This window comes from Typopeltis vanoorti, chromosome 20 (genome assembly GCF_054136105.1).
Source record: "Typopeltis vanoorti isolate ZY-2024b chromosome 20, IOZ_Tvanoo_1.0, whole genome shotgun sequence".
Classification (NCBI taxonomy): Eukaryota; Metazoa; Arthropoda; class Arachnida; order Uropygi; family Thelyphonidae; genus Typopeltis; species Typopeltis vanoorti.
The window spans coordinates 74,874,498-74,894,574 of record NC_143568.1 but is presented as its reverse complement, the minus strand read 5'-3'; the positions used below and the strand labels follow the sequence as shown (position 1 = coordinate 74,894,574).

At 35.4% G+C, this 20,077-nt stretch overlaps 1 protein-coding gene across 2 annotated transcripts in view; it reads right to left on the bottom strand.

Annotated features, from left to right (window-relative positions):
• Positions 1-20,077, bottom strand: part of LOC150095570 (peroxiredoxin 2-like) — a 59,226-nt gene that overhangs the window by 13,520 nt on the left and 25,629 nt on the right. For both annotated transcript variants that reach the window (XM_090410453.1, XM_090410454.1), the window contains exon 2: positions 7,134-7,275. In XM_090410453.1, coding sequence (XP_090266579.1) covers positions 7,134-7,273 — 140 coding nt within the window. In that variant the 5' untranslated portion in view covers positions 7,274-7,275. The remainder of the gene's footprint in view (positions 1-7,133; positions 7,276-20,077) is intronic.

The window sequence follows — 20,077 nt, the reverse complement described above, 5'->3', positions numbered from 1 at the left end:
CTCATAGTAGAATGGGACAAATGGCAGTTTGTTGTCAAAACCTGCCACTAGGTTCACTCAGTAGCCGCAGCACGTTCTGTGTCAGTTGGTATGCTATTTAAAAAGTTCGGTCTTTTTTTGAACACACCTCTTACATAAATGCCACATGATTTTGAACTATTGTTAAATAAGTATAAACATTTCAGCTTAAAATGTTCTCAGAGCAAATAAACTGCTATTTCTAATGATTTAAGCAGAATATATTAAAACACTTTTTTCAGTAATAAATAGGTAAACAAGTATTAAACCAAAGATATCACAGAATGTTGCCACATTCATCCCTAATACCTTTATGTAATAATGCAAGTTAGATGAGTTTCAGAACTGTTAATCACGACAAAAAGAAAGAATACAAAATTGACTCAATTATGCAGCAAGAATCAAGTCTAGAGGATAAAATTTTAAACTTGTGTTTAGAGGATATTATAAATAGCAGTCTATGATACAGGATTACATTAGATCTCTTATTCAAGGTCCCAAAGACCAGACTATTTAAAGTCTTACTAGATTCTTTATCTTTTCTAAACTTGTTTGCTGTGGAGGACGTCTTTTAAACCTGATTTATATCTATGTTTTTATAAATCCAGATATAAAACCATTCACATCAAATTTAAATTTTAGCTGATCTACTAGCTTGCCAGCAACAGAAAATAGAATATGAACACAGCACCTGATAAATACCTAGGTGAAATGGAGCCAATAAGTTTTCTTTAGTGAAATGCTGAAAGAATGTGCTACTTGTTAGTCATTGTTATATGAAACATAAGTTTTCTTATACATTACGATGTTCCTTTAGTAACTGAAATTCTATGTTCACAAATCACTATTTTTGGCCACTGCAACATAGAACAATAGCTCCCAAACTATGTGCTGCAGAATCCTGGCAAAAACAGCACCCCCCCCCTTCAAATGGCTACCAAGTTTTTAAGACTCAAAATACCTAGCAGTTTGGAGTTACTGCTTAATAAACTGAACTGTCAAGTATTATTCCTTTAGCCAAGGACTCACAAAAAATTACTAATGGCATGGCACTGTGAACCAAGAAAGCTTAGTCTGATAGAAGAATGTACAATAGACAAGTTTGACTTGCAACATGGACTGAAGAGCTGAATGAGTTTTGGCCCTTATTATTCCACTTTTAAGAAGGGTGATGAATGTCACTAAATTAGTTGGTGACTAAAATAATTAATCAGTTACTGAATTAACATGGGTTGCTATTTATAGTGTCAGCGTATAAGTGACCGTGCTATGTTTATGTATTTACCCATTAACCACACACCTCAGAACAGCTCGCTTTTTTTTTCAGGAACAAAAGCTGTCAACGGCATACTTTAGGATAAAATTCACTTCAGAGACATTCACCTGAACACCTTAATTTATGAACAAAGGGACACTATCATTTTTGCCTTGTGCATAAAAGATAAAAGTAATTCATAAATGGAAGATGTGTTAAAATCCTTTCTTTAAATCTTCTATTTGAGGAAATCACTTGAAATGTGGATTAAAACTAATCAAATCAATTTCTTCTTCAGAAGTCCTCAGCAAGAAGACCATTAGTCAAACTTTTTTTGCCGACAATCCCCATTACTAAATGGGGCCATTTCAAGAGTTGCAACACATCTTGCATTAAAAGACCCACTGAATAAACAGGCAAACTGGTGGAGGCACATCTGACTAAAGAATACAAATATCAAAAATATCCAGATATGGTAGTGGCATCAGCATCAAGAACAGAATAAAATGGGGAAACAAGAATTTTGCACAAAAGCTAGTTCTGAAGTCTTCTGTCTGACTACCTTTTCTTTAATTTCCCTATTAAATATATAGAAACAATTATAGCCAAAATCAAAAATATTTTCCTAATTTTTTTTTTCCATTAGCTAATTTGCTTTATTTTTTATTAGAACCAAAAATGTTTAGAACCAATATATATATAGAACAAGAGATTATACTTAAGTATTCCACATGCTCGATCAACTTTTAGCTTAGAATCATCTGTTGCAGTATTTCAGTCACTTAAGATTCCATTATCCGTTTAAAGAAGCTATACTATTTTAGCACTGCATCAAATTATTTAAATTTACTGAATTTTTTTGTAGTGTTTTTGCATTAGTTTAAAAAACTACATCTGGCAGTATAAATGACAAGTCACTAATTTTCCTAATTTAATACATTAAAAAAAAAAAATAAAATAAAAATAAGCTAACCCCTTTTTATTCCCGTATATAGACGAGGCCGTTTTAGCCCTATCTAACTTTTGGAGACTATGTGGGCAGTTCAATCTTCTCCACTGGTACCCAATCAGAGATAGCTGGCCCAAGGCTATCACTAATTAAGCAGCACGCAGTGAAGAGAGACGGCTCAAAAAGTGCCGCCATCTCGTGGTCCCTAACACTCTTATTTAATGTCTGAAATAATGTGGGTTCTATGGTCGATTTTCTCGAGTTTACAGGACAAAAAACCCACTTGCTCGTGCCAGAGATCGATTAACTCGGGAACCGGTCGAAAAAAGCTCAGAAAAATTTCTTCTAGTCGCTCGACTAGTTTGGAAACCCAGTAGTCTTCCTTCGTGCGGTCAAGCACCATGGTGTACAAACGGCACATCCACTGAGCTACACAGGCGGTTAGTAGTAAATATTCTTAAGCAGCAGTATTTCTGAAGTACAACTTTGGTTTAGAAATTTAAGTCTATTGGTGGAAATATTTAACAGCAATACTTTCCATAAGTTCAAAGTGGCCGTTGAAAAGGTTTGATTGGTCAGTCAAGAATCAAACTGACTGACCAATTGAAGCTTCCATAACTCAAACCAGTAATGACCAATGCCCTTTGAATGGAAAGATCTGGCTTCAAATATGATCTAAAATGCAAGAACTTTCATACTGAAGGTTAGTTGAGTTAGTCTCACATGGAGGCAAGTTTTTTTTGGGAAGTGTTAATTTTTCATCTTCGAAAACCCTTGAAACTACAGAAGACATGCAAATAAGAGACATCGAGACTAAATTAAGATTAAATGCCATGTAATAGCATTAGATTTCTATGAAGACTAGGTGATGATGCATGACAAAGTGAAAGGAAGTGACTTACTAGAAGTCACTGTTGCTATGTTTGGTCCTCAGATCAGGATTTCAGTTTCTGCTCCTTTTTGTGTGTGGGGAACAGCCTCAAGAGTATGCAAAACTAAAGCACTTTGTGCTCCCTTCTGAGAGTACAGCAGCAAAATGGTTCTACAGCACAACCACTAAATAGGAATAAGATCACATTGGATAGTACGATATTAGGAACTCTCACAGATAGCAAATAATCTAGCTTCCATTTACTCTGCCAAATCATTCTTGGAGGGGATCCAAGTATAGTAGAAATGACACCATGAAATGGATGAGACTGTGGGCAGTGGCATGCTTTATAAGAGCAGATGCACACTAACTCCACCTAACAAACAATCATAATTTTGATAACTATAGTTCAGGAAAAAAAAAATTAATACAATGCATGTCTACTTATCAAATCTTACCCACTTGACATGATTTTCTAAAAAGGTACACAATTTTTAGTTGAAAAAACAGGAAATTTGATGCAACTTATTAATGCAAGCATGTACTTGGCAGAAAAGCAATGAACTCAAAGATGTCATACTGCATAGAATATTTTTTTTTCAAGTTTAAATTCTGACTTACTTTCTTTGCATGCTCGTGTTTCTAATTAGAGAAAGAGCAAGGTAATTTTTGTGCAGGTAGCATGAAAGTAAAAAAGGATACAAGAAAAATCCTTTTGCACATAAGAGGCTGCACTCAGTACATTACAAAACAATATAACAAAAATAGTAATCTAACATGTTGTTGAAGTTTTTTTTTATTGTTTTAATTACACCCATAAAATATGACAGTGAATATTTCAAACAAAAACAAAACCATATAATAAATTTAGTTTAATCCGTTTTCCAAGTGTGAGCAAACAAAGTTTGCGCCTGAAAGTATCTTCAGGACTGGGGTAAGGTGGTACAACACCAGGGCGACTCCTCGCAAAGGTGGAGCAAGCTACCAACACTCCTATTATGCAAAACACATCTCCTTGCAGATGTCTAATGTTATGCATTAAGGGAAGGGCCACTACCCAGACTAGTTTCGACCTTTATTGAGGTCTCTTCGGTGGGAGCCAGGCCCAAGTGGAGATACCAGTCAGAAGCATTAGCAAGGTCATCTCTACCTATCGGAGTTACCAATTGGTGTGCCACCTTTTTAATAAATTACTCTGGATTTAGAGGAAGATGTTGAAAGTTTATTTTTCACTTGGTTAGAATATAATAAATTTAGTTTAATCCTTTATCCAAGTGTGAGCAAACAAAGTTTGCACTTGAAAGTATCTTCAGGACTGGGGTAAGGTGGTACAACCCCAGTCCTGAAGATACTTTCAGGCGCAAACTTTGTTTGCTCACACTTGGATAAAGGATTAAACTAAATTTATTATATTCTAACCAAGTGAAAAATAAACTTTCAACAAAAACCAAACCAGTGCATCTAAAAAATACAAAACATCACATCACTGAATAAGCTGAAAGGTGTGGCTATTTTGCAAACCGATATAATATTGTTTTAAAAAAATTCTCCTCCTCAAGGATTAGGCATCGTCTGTCTAGTTTCACTATCTTTCTATCATGCAACAGGTCTCCCTATGGTCTATATTTATCCACCTCTTTTGGTAGTTAAATTTTCCATCCAAAATATATACTCTTTCCATTTCTCTCTACATTACTTGATCTTTTCATTTATGTTGTAATGTTCTCTTCTGGTCTTCATTTTTTATATGGTCTAATTTTGTGCATCCTTTAGCTGCTCTTAAAAAATCATTTCTACAGCCATTTCTAAGTTTACTTTCATTTTTCTTATTAACAGTCCATATTTCTGAACCACATAACAGAGTGGGAGTGGCCATTACTTTATAAAATTTTAGTCTAGTTTCTCTCTTTTTTTATTCAGTGTCCTTTTAATTATTCCACAGATCTTGCGATTTTGTTTTTCATCTATATTTTTAGATATGTTATTATGCAACCTGAATAAGTAAAATAATAGAACAGGTGACAGTTTACTTCTTTTCTATTATTTCCATGATTATTTTTGATCTAACATGATCTGAACCTTTAAAATGCCATGACTTTCGTGAAATTTTTAAATTATAATGTTGGCTTATTAATTCATAAACCGATTTTTAAAGGTCATCTTCATTGTCTTGTAATATAATCTGAGTATCTGCATACAGCATTGTATTGATAATAGTTCTGTTAACTGAATACCTTGTACTGTTTTCCGTGTGTGCATGCGTACTCCAGATGATCTTAATATGAAGGTCAAAACACCGGGAAATTAAAGCGATTATTTCTAGCATGGTTGTAGTCTCCATAATTTAAAACGAATCTATAGTGATTATTTCCAACATGGCTGTAGTCTCCATAATCTGTCTGAAATGAATCTATAGTACAATGGTATTATGGATGAGTTTAAAGAGCAAGTATTCCTGAAAGTCAGCTCTGGAGACCAAAGTTTTTGCCAATTCAGACCTCTAATAAGCAAGGTGGCATACTGGATAATGTACAATGGTGATCTGAAAATTTTTTGGCCTCAACCATAGATGGTAACACTATTGGCAAGATTTTTTTTTTCTAAGTTCGTACATCTGTCATAAGCATCCATGTGGAATTGCAAGTCATTCTATTACGTAGTTTGTTTTATACAGCTGTCTGAAGCAAAAGTGTTATCTGTATCCCTTGAAATAGATGAAATTGAGTATCGTGCAGTTATAAAATTCTTTGTAAAAGAAGATTTAATGCCAAAAGAAATTTATTCGAAGTTCATAAAAGTTTATGGGCACTCTTCTTCGTTTTCAACAATTGAGAAATGGGCTGCCGAGTTTAAACGTGGCTGTACCAGCCTTGAAGATGATACATGTGAAGGACGTCCAAAAAGTGTAACAACACCAGAAATCATTGATCAAGTGCATGATATGGTATTGGATCGAGACTATAGGCATTTCAAAAGAACGTGTAGGATATATTTTGCATGAAGAATTGCACATGAAAAGGTTCTGTGCAAGATGGGTGCCACGCTTGCTCATAGCAGATCAAAAATGCACTTGCATGAAAATCTCTGAACAGTGCTTGGAGCATTTTAACAAGAATAAAACTGCATTGATTTTGAGACTTGGATTCACCATAACACACCAGAATCCAAACAGCAGTCAAAACAGTGGACAGAAGCCAGTTGTTCAGCGCCACAGAAGACAGTTCCACCCACAGGAAAGGTTATGGCATCTGTGTTATGGGATGCTAAAAGGCATTTTGTTTATTATCTTGAAAAGGGTAAAAACAATAACTGGGGAATATCATTCCGATCTTTTAACCAGGCTAGACAAAAAAATTTCATGAGAAAAGACCCGGTTTGCAGAAGGGGAAAACCCATCTTGCATCAGGACAATACACCTGCCGACAAATGGTGTTCTGGCAATTGGAAAATTAAGGGATCTGCACTATGAATTATTGGAACATCCACCCTATTCCCCAGATTTGGCTCCCTCTGACCTCTATCTCTTCCCAAAATAAACTCTTCCTTGCTAGTCAGTGTTTTTCTTTGAATCAAGAGGTGATTGCAGCTGTAGAAGGGTATTTTGCAGATCTTACTGAGAACCACTACAAAGATGAGATAATGATGCTGGAGCATTGCTGGAATAAAGTATTAGTCTTAAGGGAGATTATGTTGAAAATAAAAATAATTTTGAAATTATAAATTTGTTTTTCCATTGTTAGGCCAAGAACTTTTCAGTCCATCCTCATAAGTCATCTTTGACCTACAGATGATCTTCAAACATCCAAAAATTGCACATTGGATTTTTTTTTTTTTTTTTTGCACAATTTTTTTTCTCTTAAATAATTAACTTATCCTTCCCTACATACTTTAAAAAATTTTTTTATCTCTTCCAGGCTGTAAGACAAAAAAAAAAAGTGATAACCACAAGTTAGAAGCATAGTGAACATCCTAATGTAACAAATATTATCCAGAATTATTGAAGTAATATTAAAAACAAATGCAACTAAAAGTTAACTTACAAGTCCAACGGGTAGAAAAAAAGAACTAGATATTTCCCTTTGTAATCATGAAGTTTGATTTCTTTAAAGGCAGATTCTACAACAGCAGTGCCCTTGAAATCTGGAGCAGGCTGAGTAAGTTTAGGAAGTTGAGCAGTCATATCTTTAAAAACAAAAAGAAAGTTAGATATATTAGTGTGAATCATTAAAATTTTCAAATTAAAATTTATCAGTTTGTATTTTAAGATGCATTTATATATAGTACCTTACAAGTACTGAGGATTAATACCCCTGAAAACTCCATTATGAGTTATCTACAATATGTAAATAAAACTGCATGAAAAAACTAAGTTACCCAATATTAATATTCTGTAAGTAAAAACCTAAAAATTTCCACTATTATAAATTCATTCTTATATTCAGTTTTCTAATGAGGGTGCTTAATTCATCTGATAGGTTTGTTATTAGACAGCCTCTCATGTATGTGTATATATACATATATATAAAAACTTTCATTCTAGTATTTTTGGCATATATTCTATATATTAATGAGCATAATTTTTTATTAGTTATTTCAGATAGTTCAAATCAAATTCTAGTAAGTAATTTTGGTTCTGCAATTCTAAAACTATAGTTCATCAGTAATAGTCACTCTAGCTTTCCAGAACCCAAATTTGGAGCCATCGACGACTCCAAAAATCTTACGGATTTTTGATGTCAATCATTCAAATCACATGCACAGCCAGTGGAATGATATGGTAGTTTTCAATCTCACTTGCAAGTCCAAATGATTAAAAAGTGATAGTTTTGTTTGCTGCTGCTTTTGTAAAGTTAGACTTCAAAATGGAGGCAGAATCTTACTCATAAAGGTTATTGCACAATGACCAGTAGGCATACTTCAAAGGCAGAAATGGTGCAGGCAATCAACACAGTGAAACATCTGAAAAAATGACAGGCCATTCATCAGAAGATACATTTAATACTACAGTTAACATCGACCTGCTGAAAAATCGACCTTATGATCACTCTCACCAATAGGTGGCAACATGGTCATATTCATTACAGTCAAATTCTCAGATACTATTACCAGGTCAAGCACTCTCACACCCCTAGTATTTTCAATTACATGCTGTTTCAGATAGTTATCCCTTAATAATTGAATAAAATCCATTTCCTTCCTCACATGTGTCCTCTCCTCTTAGCAAGGGCTACAGTCCCTACTGGATCAAAAATACTGACATCTCATACCATGCACATTCTCTTCCTCCTAAAACTATTACAATCCCATACATTCATGAAGTTAAATAATTCTGAAGAAATAAACTAGTTACCACCTTCAGACCACAAAAAAGTTGGCATCCCTAACTCTGTGCTACCAGTCAAGCACTACATATCGTTCCCAGATATGGAACATCACTACTCAACGAGCAGTTAATACCATCAATAGCTTTGGGACATATGCCTTCAGTACATACACATGGAAAAATCACATTCCTGTCATTCTTGAAGAAAGCCACCAAATATCCCTAATAGAAACAAGTCAGCTGAAGTGACTGGGACACCGACTTAGACACTCACCTTCACCTATATTCAGTGTCCTTGTTTGCTACAGGGACAACTAATGGTGCCACAAGATCAAGAAAAGCTTTTGCAATACACAAGCAAACTTCCTTTCGATGAGATCCAAACCATCTGATATTTACCACATAAGAGTGAGTCTTAAATAAAAGTGAGCTATCTCTAGGAGACAGCTTACTTTTTTTCCCTTATTCATACATAAATGATCCACTCTTAAAGACCAGCTATATTCCATAAATTTACAGTGTCCAGTGCTCTAGAGCTTAAGCATCTCTATTATTGCTGGTCCAGTTGGCTGAGTGATTAGCATATCCACCTCCAATCGAGGAAGCGAGTTTGAATCCCACCATGAGCACGTATGTTTGCAACTGTGTGAGGTGAATTTCATTGCCCGATGCGACACCACTAATTAAAGGCCTAGAAGAAGAAAAAAAAAAAAAGTACAATATTTGGTCTCTAAAGAAGTGACTCCAGACTATGTAAAACAAAAAAAAATTAATATAAATAAAAAAACACTCCTTACATAATGTAATGGCACTATATATATCCCACGTAATGAAATTTTTACAAATAAAAATTTTATTAGGTGGGAGACAAAAGAAGGAAAGATGAGAATCTCTAAACAATGACTCCATCTGGTATCATCACATCAGCTGCTCAAGACTTGCAGCCCATGCCTTCTATTCTATAGTGCTAGAGAATCTGTTGGAAAAAGGCCACTTCATAGAAATCAAATAGAAAAGTATGAAAGCCTATTCCTTGAGATTCTAGGAAAATTCGCTACAAACATTTTCGCAAATAATCAATGGATAATAAAGGATGTTATAAAATCATTAAAAAGGCAAAGATTATTAAGGTGAACAATGATATCATTTAAAAATTGTGCAAATTAAAAGAGATGCTGCGTAAATTAACTTTTTGTTGTGTATCGTCAATTCAACAAATCCATCAGTAATCGCTCATTGAAAAAAATGTTAATGCTATGAAGCATTTAATTTTTGTTTTGAATTCAGCATCTGTTTGATAGTGTAACTTCAAACCAACGGCAACAATTTTGCAATAAAGATTTTGTGACATATGAAATAACAAACCTGTTATAGTTGATGTAAATATGTTAGAAAAAGTGTTGATAATTGCTTTCTGGAAGTCAACCATTAATGTTTCAGAACCTAATGATGAATGTGAGCCCTTTAAAAGGCACCGAATAATCTGCTGCAAGTTAATTCTGATTTGCCAGGAAGCAAAGCAAAAAGCTGCCATGCAATCCTTAGGGGTCTCATGCCAGTCCCAAGCCTGGATAAAGGAGGAGGGTTGGTCAGATAAGTGTTGATGCTCTGACAGTAAAGAAAAAACAATTGTTATCTGATGCCTATACAATCAACAGCTACAACATGCTGGCTCGATTTCGCCTGGATCAACAAGGTCCACGATACCAATCGAGTGATTCCATATCATACTCATTACCTGGTGGTGATATCTGCTTCAATTCTTCAGTCAGTTTCTCAATGCTATCTAAATCTATCCCCCCCCCATATAACTCTCTACAGTATCTCGTCCACCACTGTACAATTTTATCTTTATTCATCAATATTTTGCCTTTTTCATCTTTAACTCTGGTCTGTTTTGGTTGCCACCTTCTCTTAATGGTTGTAATCATTATGTACACCTCCCTAGTTTTATGCTCTCCATAGTACTGTTCTATATTATTGCATTGGGCTTCTAACCATTATCTTATACGGCTGACTGCTTTTTTTCACCCCATTACACTTTCTTCTATATTGCTCCTCTATTTGTTCTGATGTATCCCTTCTTATCTTCAACATTCTTTTCTCTTGTACTAACTTCAGTGTTTCTTGTCGAATACATTTCTATTTGATCTTCTCTTCTTCTGGTACTGTTTCTTCAACTGCATCTTCTATCGTCTTCATTACTCCTTTCACCCTTAGAATCAAATTTTTTTCTTTGTCCACACTTCTAAGTTTCTCCTCTAGCACTATTTTGTACCTTCTTCCTATTTGTGCTTCACTTATTCTTGCTCTCTTCGTTTCTGACGATGGAGTTGATATTTTCTTTTTAATTTCAACTTGATGTTTGCAATCACTGAACTATGATCCGAGTCTATATCCACTCCTTGAAAAGTTCGACACTGCTACTAATGTCATCCATCTTCTTTTAATCATATCAATCATGTTCTTGTTTTTTCCCATCATTTGATCGTCACGTCCATTTTCTAAACTCGTTTTGCTGGAATCTTGCGTTACAGATCATCTCGTGGTCCACATCAAATTTTAACATTTTTTCACCTCGTTCAAGTCTTTCTCCAAAACCATATTTTCCCATGACTCTTTCCCAACCATTATATATTCCGACTTTGGCATTCCAATCTCCTTTGATAATTAGTACATCTTGCTTTGGTATTGTTTCTATTGTCTGTCAGACAGGGGCATATATCTGGACTATTGATATATTAAATGGTTTTGCTTGAAATCTTGCTGCTATGATTTGTTCACTGACTGGTTTGTAACCCAAGAGTGCCTTTCTAGCTTTTTTTTTTGTTAAAAAGGAAACCAACTCCTGCTTCATGCTTGGTGTCATGCCATGACCATATGACTTCTCATCTATTTACGTGTATCTTTCCTGCTGATGTCCATCGCAACTCCGCCAGTCCTAGTATATCACACTGATATCTATTCACGTGAATAATTATATTCTGCATTAATTTAACCTTAGTATCTTCTTAGGGCTGGCTCCCACTGATGAGATCTCAAAAGGTGAAAACCAATCTCAGTGACTCATTCAATAATGTTTTTGATTATGGGATACTGAGGTAACTGATATGAAGTGAGAAGTCCCCTATATATAAACAGACTAGTCATGAAGGTTCTTCATGCACATGCTTCGGTTTACTTATACTTGGGTAAAGGATTAAATAAGAATATACTTCATCAAGTATAATATACGTGTTCCAGTGATGGTAGGCATATGCATATCTTTGTGGTGAATGTATTATTAATAGTTCTTCCAATGCTGAAAACAGTCAACCTACAGGCAGATAGCACTATATACTGAATATGCTAATATTAAACTAGAACCACTTTCTCCATCAGAGAGAAAAGGGTTTCTAATTTAAAATCAATCTGAAGATTGTTCATGTATCATTTTGGCTACCTTTTCAGAAGTATCTCTGACAAAAGACAGAAATAATTTTACAATACAATGGGGTACAAATGTCCTGCCATTTAATACTTCTCACATTAAAGTTAAAACCACTCTATCTTCATCAGGAAATATCATTCAGATTTCCATGGAGTCAAGAGACCGACTGTGAGAGACCGTCCTAGGAAACACAAAGTCTATCATACCACTCCTTGAACACATTGACCATTCTTGCTCAAGACTTATCAGGCAATGCATTCCACAGTTCAACCACTCTCCATGCAAAGAAACCACTCCTTGCCCTCTTGTTCAGTTTCCTTTCATAACTTCCAGGGATTGCCCCTTGTCATCACTCCTTCCCGCTGTTCCACCAAGTGAAAGAACTCCCCAGTATCAACCCTGCAACTGCCTCTCAACAGTTTAAAAGTCTTTATCATATTACATCTCCTTTTATCCACCAAACTCTGCAATCCACATTCCCTCAGCCAATCCTTATAACTAACATTGTACAGTCCTGAAACCATCTTTGTTATCCATCTCTGTACCCTTTCCACAGTTAGTTTTATCTCCTTCAAATCCCAGGGACCAAATCTGAGAACAATAGTCTAAGTGTGGTCTGATCAGGGTATTATACAATGGAATGATAAATCTTATCTCTGCAGGTGAGCGTTCTTCTCAGTATTGCAGCATAAGGTAATCCTCTGTGTTACCTTCACCACCTTTGCAATATGTTCCCTGAATTTCAGTTTTCTATCAATCATCACCCCCCCCCCAGATCTCGTCTCCCCACTTCCTCCAATCATGCAGCCTCCCATCGATGTATCCCAAACTTCAAGACTTTACATTTTGCTACATTAAACTGACACCCTCATTCATTTGCCCAGCTGTCTAGTTTATTCAAATCCTCTTGTAAGGCTGCCACATCTGCACTATTACTAATAACCCTTCCCAGCTTCACATCATCTGCAAACAATTGAATATCCCCTGCAATCTATTGACAATGTCATTGATATAAATACAGGTCCTAGTAGTGAGCCATGTGGAACCCCACTTGTAATCTTCTGCCTCCTTGATATTGCCCGACCATACACAACTCTCCGATACCTATGAGGCAGCCAATCCTGAATCCAGTTGACTAACCTGACATCTAAACCCACGTGCTGCTACTTAAGTATAAGCTTATGTGGCACACTGTCAAATGCCTTTGCAAAATTCAAAAAAATTGCAGTATATGCGTTCCCCTCATCAACTGCAACTTGTCACTTTATAAAAGGCAATCATATTACTAAAGCAAGAGCACCCCTTAACAAATCCATGTTGATTCTCACAGATAACATTACCCTCATCTGCCCAATGCTGTATATGGTCCCTCACTAATTTCTCCAAGACCATAACTACTGATGACACACAAACTGGCCAATAATTAGACACTTCCAGTCTGCTACCACCCTTAGTGCCATTGCATATCTTACCTTCCTTCTATTCTTTGGGTACCTTTCCCATAGCCAGATTTCTGTTGAAAAGCCAGGTCAACAATTGGCGCTTCAGTTCTTTAGCACGTTCCCTCAAAACCTGCAGTGAAATACCATCCAGTCCCACAGCTTTACTGACATCTCTGGAGTACTCAGTATTTGAAACACTCCTTTTGCACTTTTAAACCTCAAACCTACCTTATTCCTCTAGTATTAAAACATACTTCTCTAATAAAGTGTTCAATGAACAACTCCACTATGTCCTCTGCATCAGTCACTATTCCCATTTTTATCCCAAATTATATACTTGGTTTAATCCTCCATCCAAATGAAAACAAACAAGCCCAAACATATAAGAAGTCAATTACTTGATTTGAGAGGACTGAAGGTGGAAAAGGGAAAGCTAGCCAGCCAAGGAATTATAGAAACTTAACCATAAGTCATTAGGTGGAAGGATAAACCAACTTAACCATTAAATACTACACAGAAAAGAAATTTCTTTATTGGCAAGTAATTTCAAGTAGTGATGTGGGCAAATTTAAAATGGAAAATTGAAAACAGATCAGTACCTTGAATGAGACCATAAGTGCAAATATTTCAACTTTCTATCTAAGAAAACTTGGAGAAAAGGGAACATTAATAGTAATGCTCCTTGCTGATTTCTGTTCAGGACAAAACAGTCATTACTGTGGTTGTGTTCCAAAAAAGATGTACATAAATTCACAAGAAAAGAAATAACTTGACATCTCTGCCTAGCACAGGATACTATAGAATACCGAGGACTTAAATTAAATACCGTATATGTCGGCATATAAGACAACTTGAATACTACAGAAAACCCCTCAAAATCATGGGTCGTCTTATACGGAAAGTATAAAAAGGGAAGCTTAAATTTCTTGGATGAACATTTAGGTAGTTGCAATACATTGTTATATAAGAAAAAGGTAGTGTTTATAACCAAATCGCATTAATTTTTTGTTACATAAATTTATTTAAAATATTACAATAGATTCAAGTCTTAAAAAACAAATAATTATTAACCTCAATTTTCATGTTAATTTCTTCATCATCTGTTGAAAATGGTTCTTCAGATTCATTGTTTAAATGATCGTCATATGGATCCTAGTTTGAATCCAATGAATTCATTTAGTTTTCAGTGTCCCACAACAGATCATCTTCCATACCATCTAAGATTAGAGATACACTTTTTAAATGATTTCATTACAGTCTCTACTTTTACTTTATTCCATGCTTTGATCAGAAAATTGCACAACATATCAAGTGATGCAGCATGCATAGATCCATCATTTGTAAATGATTTTTCACCAGCCAACATCCAATTATTCCACTCTTCTCGCATGTGATCTTTAAATGGTTTGTTCAAGCAGACGTCTAGTGGTTGCAATATAGAAATTAAACCACCTGGTATAACAGAATTTTTTTGTGTTTTTTTTTCTAGAAGACTTAGTATTCTCAGCTAAATGACTACAAAACATATACCATACTAATAAACTGCATTATACTAAATAATAATAATAAATCAAGTGTGGTCAGAAGCAAAAGCAGATTATGAAAGAACATTAGCCATGCAGGATAAAGAGAATCCCAAACAGTTTTTTCAATATGTTGCAAGTAAAAGAGAAAATGTATATGGCAGAATGATTTTAAATAATGCCAATGGTAGGGAGGTAACCGAATCAGTTAATATAGTGGAATTATTGAGCGAACACTTTGCAAGAGTATATCATCCAGGTGGTGACATTGCAGGAATGAATGAACCAATAGATTATATGGGAATTGTGGTGAATGAAGTGGAGGTGAATAATCTATTATAAAACCTCAATGTCGATACATCTGTGGGTCGGTATACCAGGTCGTGTCGTACGTGAAGCAGCTAAAGAATTGTCAGTGCCCTTGACCATTTTGTTTAATTTGAGTCTTGGGTTGGGGTTAGTCCCGAGGGGGTGGAAAGAAGGGAAAATAGTTCCACTGCATAAAGGAGGTTCAAAGACTGCTGTTGTAAATTACCGACCGATCAACATATCAGGAATCTTGTCAAGTTCTTGGAGAAAATAGTCAAGAGGAAAATACAGGACTGGACAGATGACAATGGGATACTGTATGGGGGGGACAGCATGGTTTTGTTGGGTAGATCATGTCTCAGTAACTTGTTCATGCTTTATAACACAGTGACGCTTAACTGGATAAGGGTAATGGGCTTACAGTGATTCTACTGGACCTTGCTAAGGCCTTTGACAAGATACCACATGGAATTCTAATCAGTAAACTGCAGCATATGGGGATGAATATAGGGTTGGTGAGATGGATAGGAGGGTGGTTGATGGAGAGATATCAGAGAATGGTTTATTCAGGAGTAGAGTCCAAAAGATGGCCTGTGACTACTTGTTGTGTCGGAAAAAGTGCAAACTCACTTTTAATGAGTTATCCCATTTCCAACCCAACATAAGGTAACGTTAAAAGCCATGGATATGGACATGCTTATGCCTACCAGAAGAAAATGTGCATCTTGGTAACTCAGAACTGTGTCTAAACATTTTTGTAGATATTAAGTGAATTTTGACTAACCCATAATTTAAATAGATAATGTTTGTGGATTAATTAAAAGAGGAAAATTATGTATAATTACTGAAAGATGTATATAAGATAATAAGTGTATTGAGCCACGTCAAAAAATAGTTCGGAGCTGCGGTGACCAATCGGCCGCTGCTATGTGCGTGACGTAGCCACCAAGAGAGGGCACTCACATGAGGTATATAGGTTTCGGTGCTGAATTCAATCATTCTCTTTTTTTTTGTTCCTGGTTCCAAGTGCTGGATAGCTGTGAAGCTTGCCGCCGTGCCCGGCAAGATTCACCCGTTGCTGTACGTGCCAGTGTTGAGTGTAGACACGTTGAAGGAATGCTGCCAGAAAGAGCCGTTGGTTAGCCATGCCGATGTATAAAACAGCGAAGAGGTGAATCTCTTTCAAATAGAATAGAAGAATGTCGCGGACGCCATAAGAAATATACGGTGAGGAAACCTGGAAATCTAGTTATGGAAGTCCCAACAATTACCAGAAAAGCAAGAACGGTAAGATGCAAGTTTTCGTATTAAATTGAATAATAACCAAAGAAGGTATAAGAAACAGAACATTAAGGAGTTCCATATAGTCAACTTCTACTTTATATCTAAAGAACTGTAATCTTTTGGACATTCTGTCTATGTCTAAAGAGCAAGTAACACCCTAAGCTTAAACTGAGCTGGGAACCAAGGCTTCGGACTGTTTATGTTAGAAGAAACATTGTTATGATTGTATTAAATTTGAATTTAAATATTAACTGAATTTTGGGGGAGGATAAAGCCAGAACATAAGACAGAATATTGTCTCATGTGAATTTTGCAGGACGGAGTACGTCTGATATGCTTCACATTAGAATTGTAGAATGTATATGTGTTATTCCAATATATGGGAACTGAGTACTCTGTAAGAATTAAATGAGCCTGAATATAGTTATACAAAGAAGAGTGCGAGATTGATACCATAAGATTTTAGAGTAAATTTTTTTTGGATATGTAAATTTAAGAGGGGGGGGGGGAGTTCAGGCTCTTTAGAATTGAAATCTCTGACTAAAGTGTGTATGTGTATATATATATATATATATATATATATATATATATATATATATGTGTGTGTGTGTGTGTTTTGTCTAAATAAATGTACTTCTTTAATTTAAACCTCATGAGTCTGTCATTGTTCTGAGAATTGAGTTACCACTTGTTAAAATTTGGACCATGCATAATTAGAGGGGAATCCATTAGCAACTAAGAAAGGGGGACCACGTCTGCAAACCACTTGATCCCTATATTGTTTTCAGTAGTTTATAATTGTGTCTCAGACTTCTATTGCTGGCTGACGCAGTCGGCTTAAAGAATATAAATTTGTCGGCAACGGAAGAGCTGTAAATAAATAAGATAAGTGACATAACATAACATACTGGTGTGCTGCAGGGTTCTGTTCTTGGACCACTACTATTCAATTTGTTCATTAACGATATAGGAAAGGATCTGAGAGGAAGTGTTCATTTGTTTGCTGATGATGCAAAGTTAGGTAGAGCAATAGTAAGTGCACAGGATGTCAAAATTTTGCAGGATGATTTGGATAGTTTGGAGGACTGGACTAAGGAGAATGGATGTCAATTTAATGTGGCAAAGTGCAAGGTTATGCATTTTGGGGTGAAAAGATTAGCAGCAATATATCACATTGATGGAACCATACACCAGGAGATTGACGAGGCCAGGGATTTGGGAGTGTTGGTGGATAGGGAATTAAAGTTCAGTGGGCACATCGCAAAAGTGGCTAAATCAGCTCATCAAATCACTTGGTTGCTGAAAAACACTTCAACAAACAGAGACAAACAGGTTATTGTTCCTCTGTATCGAGCCTTGATAAGACACCATCTAGATTACTGTGCCCATATATGGATGCCAGGGTTTCTTCTTGATGGGGAGGAGGTGGAGAGGATCCAGAAGCGAGTGACCAAGATGATAGCAGGTCTATGTAATGAACCTTATGAGAACAGGTTGAAGATTTGTGGGTTGCAGAAATTGGTTGATAGGCAAAAAAGGGGTGATATGATTGAGACATTCAAATTACTGAAGGGTTTCTATAAGGTTAATTCAGAAGATATTTTTGAGAATAGAACTGCTGGTTGATGGAAGCTGGACAAGAGTGTGGTTAGCAAGGGTGTTAGAGCTAGGTTTTTTGCTTGGAGAGTGGTGAATGAGTGGAATATGCTGCCAGAGTCTGTTGTGGGTGCCATGACTGTGAATGAGTTCAAGGCGAATTATGATAGATACTGTGTGAAGTCAAATAGTTGTTCTTGACATGGTGTTAGGACCTCCCTTGATGAATCTATCGACTCCTTGGATATGTCTGTAATAATAATAATTTCTTCATTACACCGGCTGGTCACATGTTCCACACATTATTTATCCATCATTTCATGCCATTTTCATCCATCCATCCATTCTTTTTTGTGAAAACGTACAAAAACACCTGAAGGAAATTTTATCTTAGGTTTAGTTTTACGTTTGAAGATGATCATTGGTTTTAACTTAGTTCCATCAGCCAAACATGACAACACAACTGTAAAGCTTGTTTTTTCATTACCTATACTTCAAACTAGCACACTCTTAATACCTTTAGATGCCACTGTTTTATTGCTTATCATATCACAGCTCATAGAAGTTTCATCCATATTGGACAGTAGAAATTTATGTTCTTGTCTCAACTGAATAATAAATTTATGGAAAGTTTGTGGTCAAGATCTGCTTGTAGTTTTTGAGCAATTTTCGTTTTTTGTCGTATTATTAGATTTTGTCTGTTCATAAAATGATTACACCATCCTGAAGTAGCTTGAAATTCTATACTTTCATCCAGATTCAATCTTTATCATTTTAGTGCATATGCTCTAATCATATTTCTTGTAACAAGATTACCATTCTGCCTTTGTTCAAATACTCGTTCTGCAACATGATTTACCAGTTGCAGCTATTGGGTGATCCCCGTTTTCATCACACATTTTTTCTTTGGCAGATGTTTTAAAAATATCTTTCTTCTTCCATTCTCTTACCATCTTCGGATATGTCAAACTTTCTTGCAGCAGCACAGTTATTAGTTTGCTTTGCCATTTCAATTACCCTTATTTTAAATCAAGCTTCATACTTTCGTTTTGTTGCTGGTTCCATGATTTTAAATGATAACAAATTTTAATAATCCTAAAATTTAAAAAAATTCAAAATTAATAATTAAAATTGGGGCTAATTACTTTTAATTAAGGTAATTCACCTAAATACTAAATCTATGCTATGCAAAAAAAAAAAAAAACCAGATATGCATAGATATACAAATAATGGATATAACAACAATACCTAACATTGCATTAATACGAGAAAGAAAAATGGGGGGGGGGGGTCGTCTTAAGACATAAGCTTAAAACAAAAAAATAGCCTAAAATTTAGGCCTCGTCTTATACGCTGACATATAGTCATTTAATTTGGATACTGGGATAATACAAAGTTTACATTATAATTTATTATCATTGAATGAATTATCATTCAGTGTGAGATTACCACCATGCTTAGTGACGTGAAAAAAAAGTAATGTTTGGTCTCTAGAATAGGTTTCCAAACTATATATGAATAAAAAATAAATATAAAATTCATTAATTCATTAGCAGTAATGTGCTATAAGATTCCTAGTCTTGTGAGTCTGGTTACATAAAAAAAAATTCATCTGTCAGAATTCCAATACTGTCATCTTGTATTTCTGTCTTTAAAAGCTACTATAGCTCAGGTCCGTTATGTCATGTGGTTGGAAAGCCAGAATGCAAAGAACATTTAAGGCTATTCAACTGCAGGTGAGTTACCTTGTTTCAAAGAGGTAACAGGGTTTCTCCCCCTCCCGATAAATGATTTTAACATACAAAGCAGAAAATGGTCAGAAGAACATATGCAATTAAGACATATTACACTAGTCTAATATTTTTTTTTAACTTCATTATGATTCTGCCATGTGATCTATTCATTCCCCTAATTTTTCTCAGATCTCATACCTATGGTCTAGCTTTTTTTTTTTTAATCCAGCTCTGATCCATTTGTTAAAACACTATCTTGTATAAAGCTAGATCTTATTACTTATACTTGAAAGTTTAGTGTGGAGAAATTTGTTCTTTATAAATTTCATCAACTCCATCACATC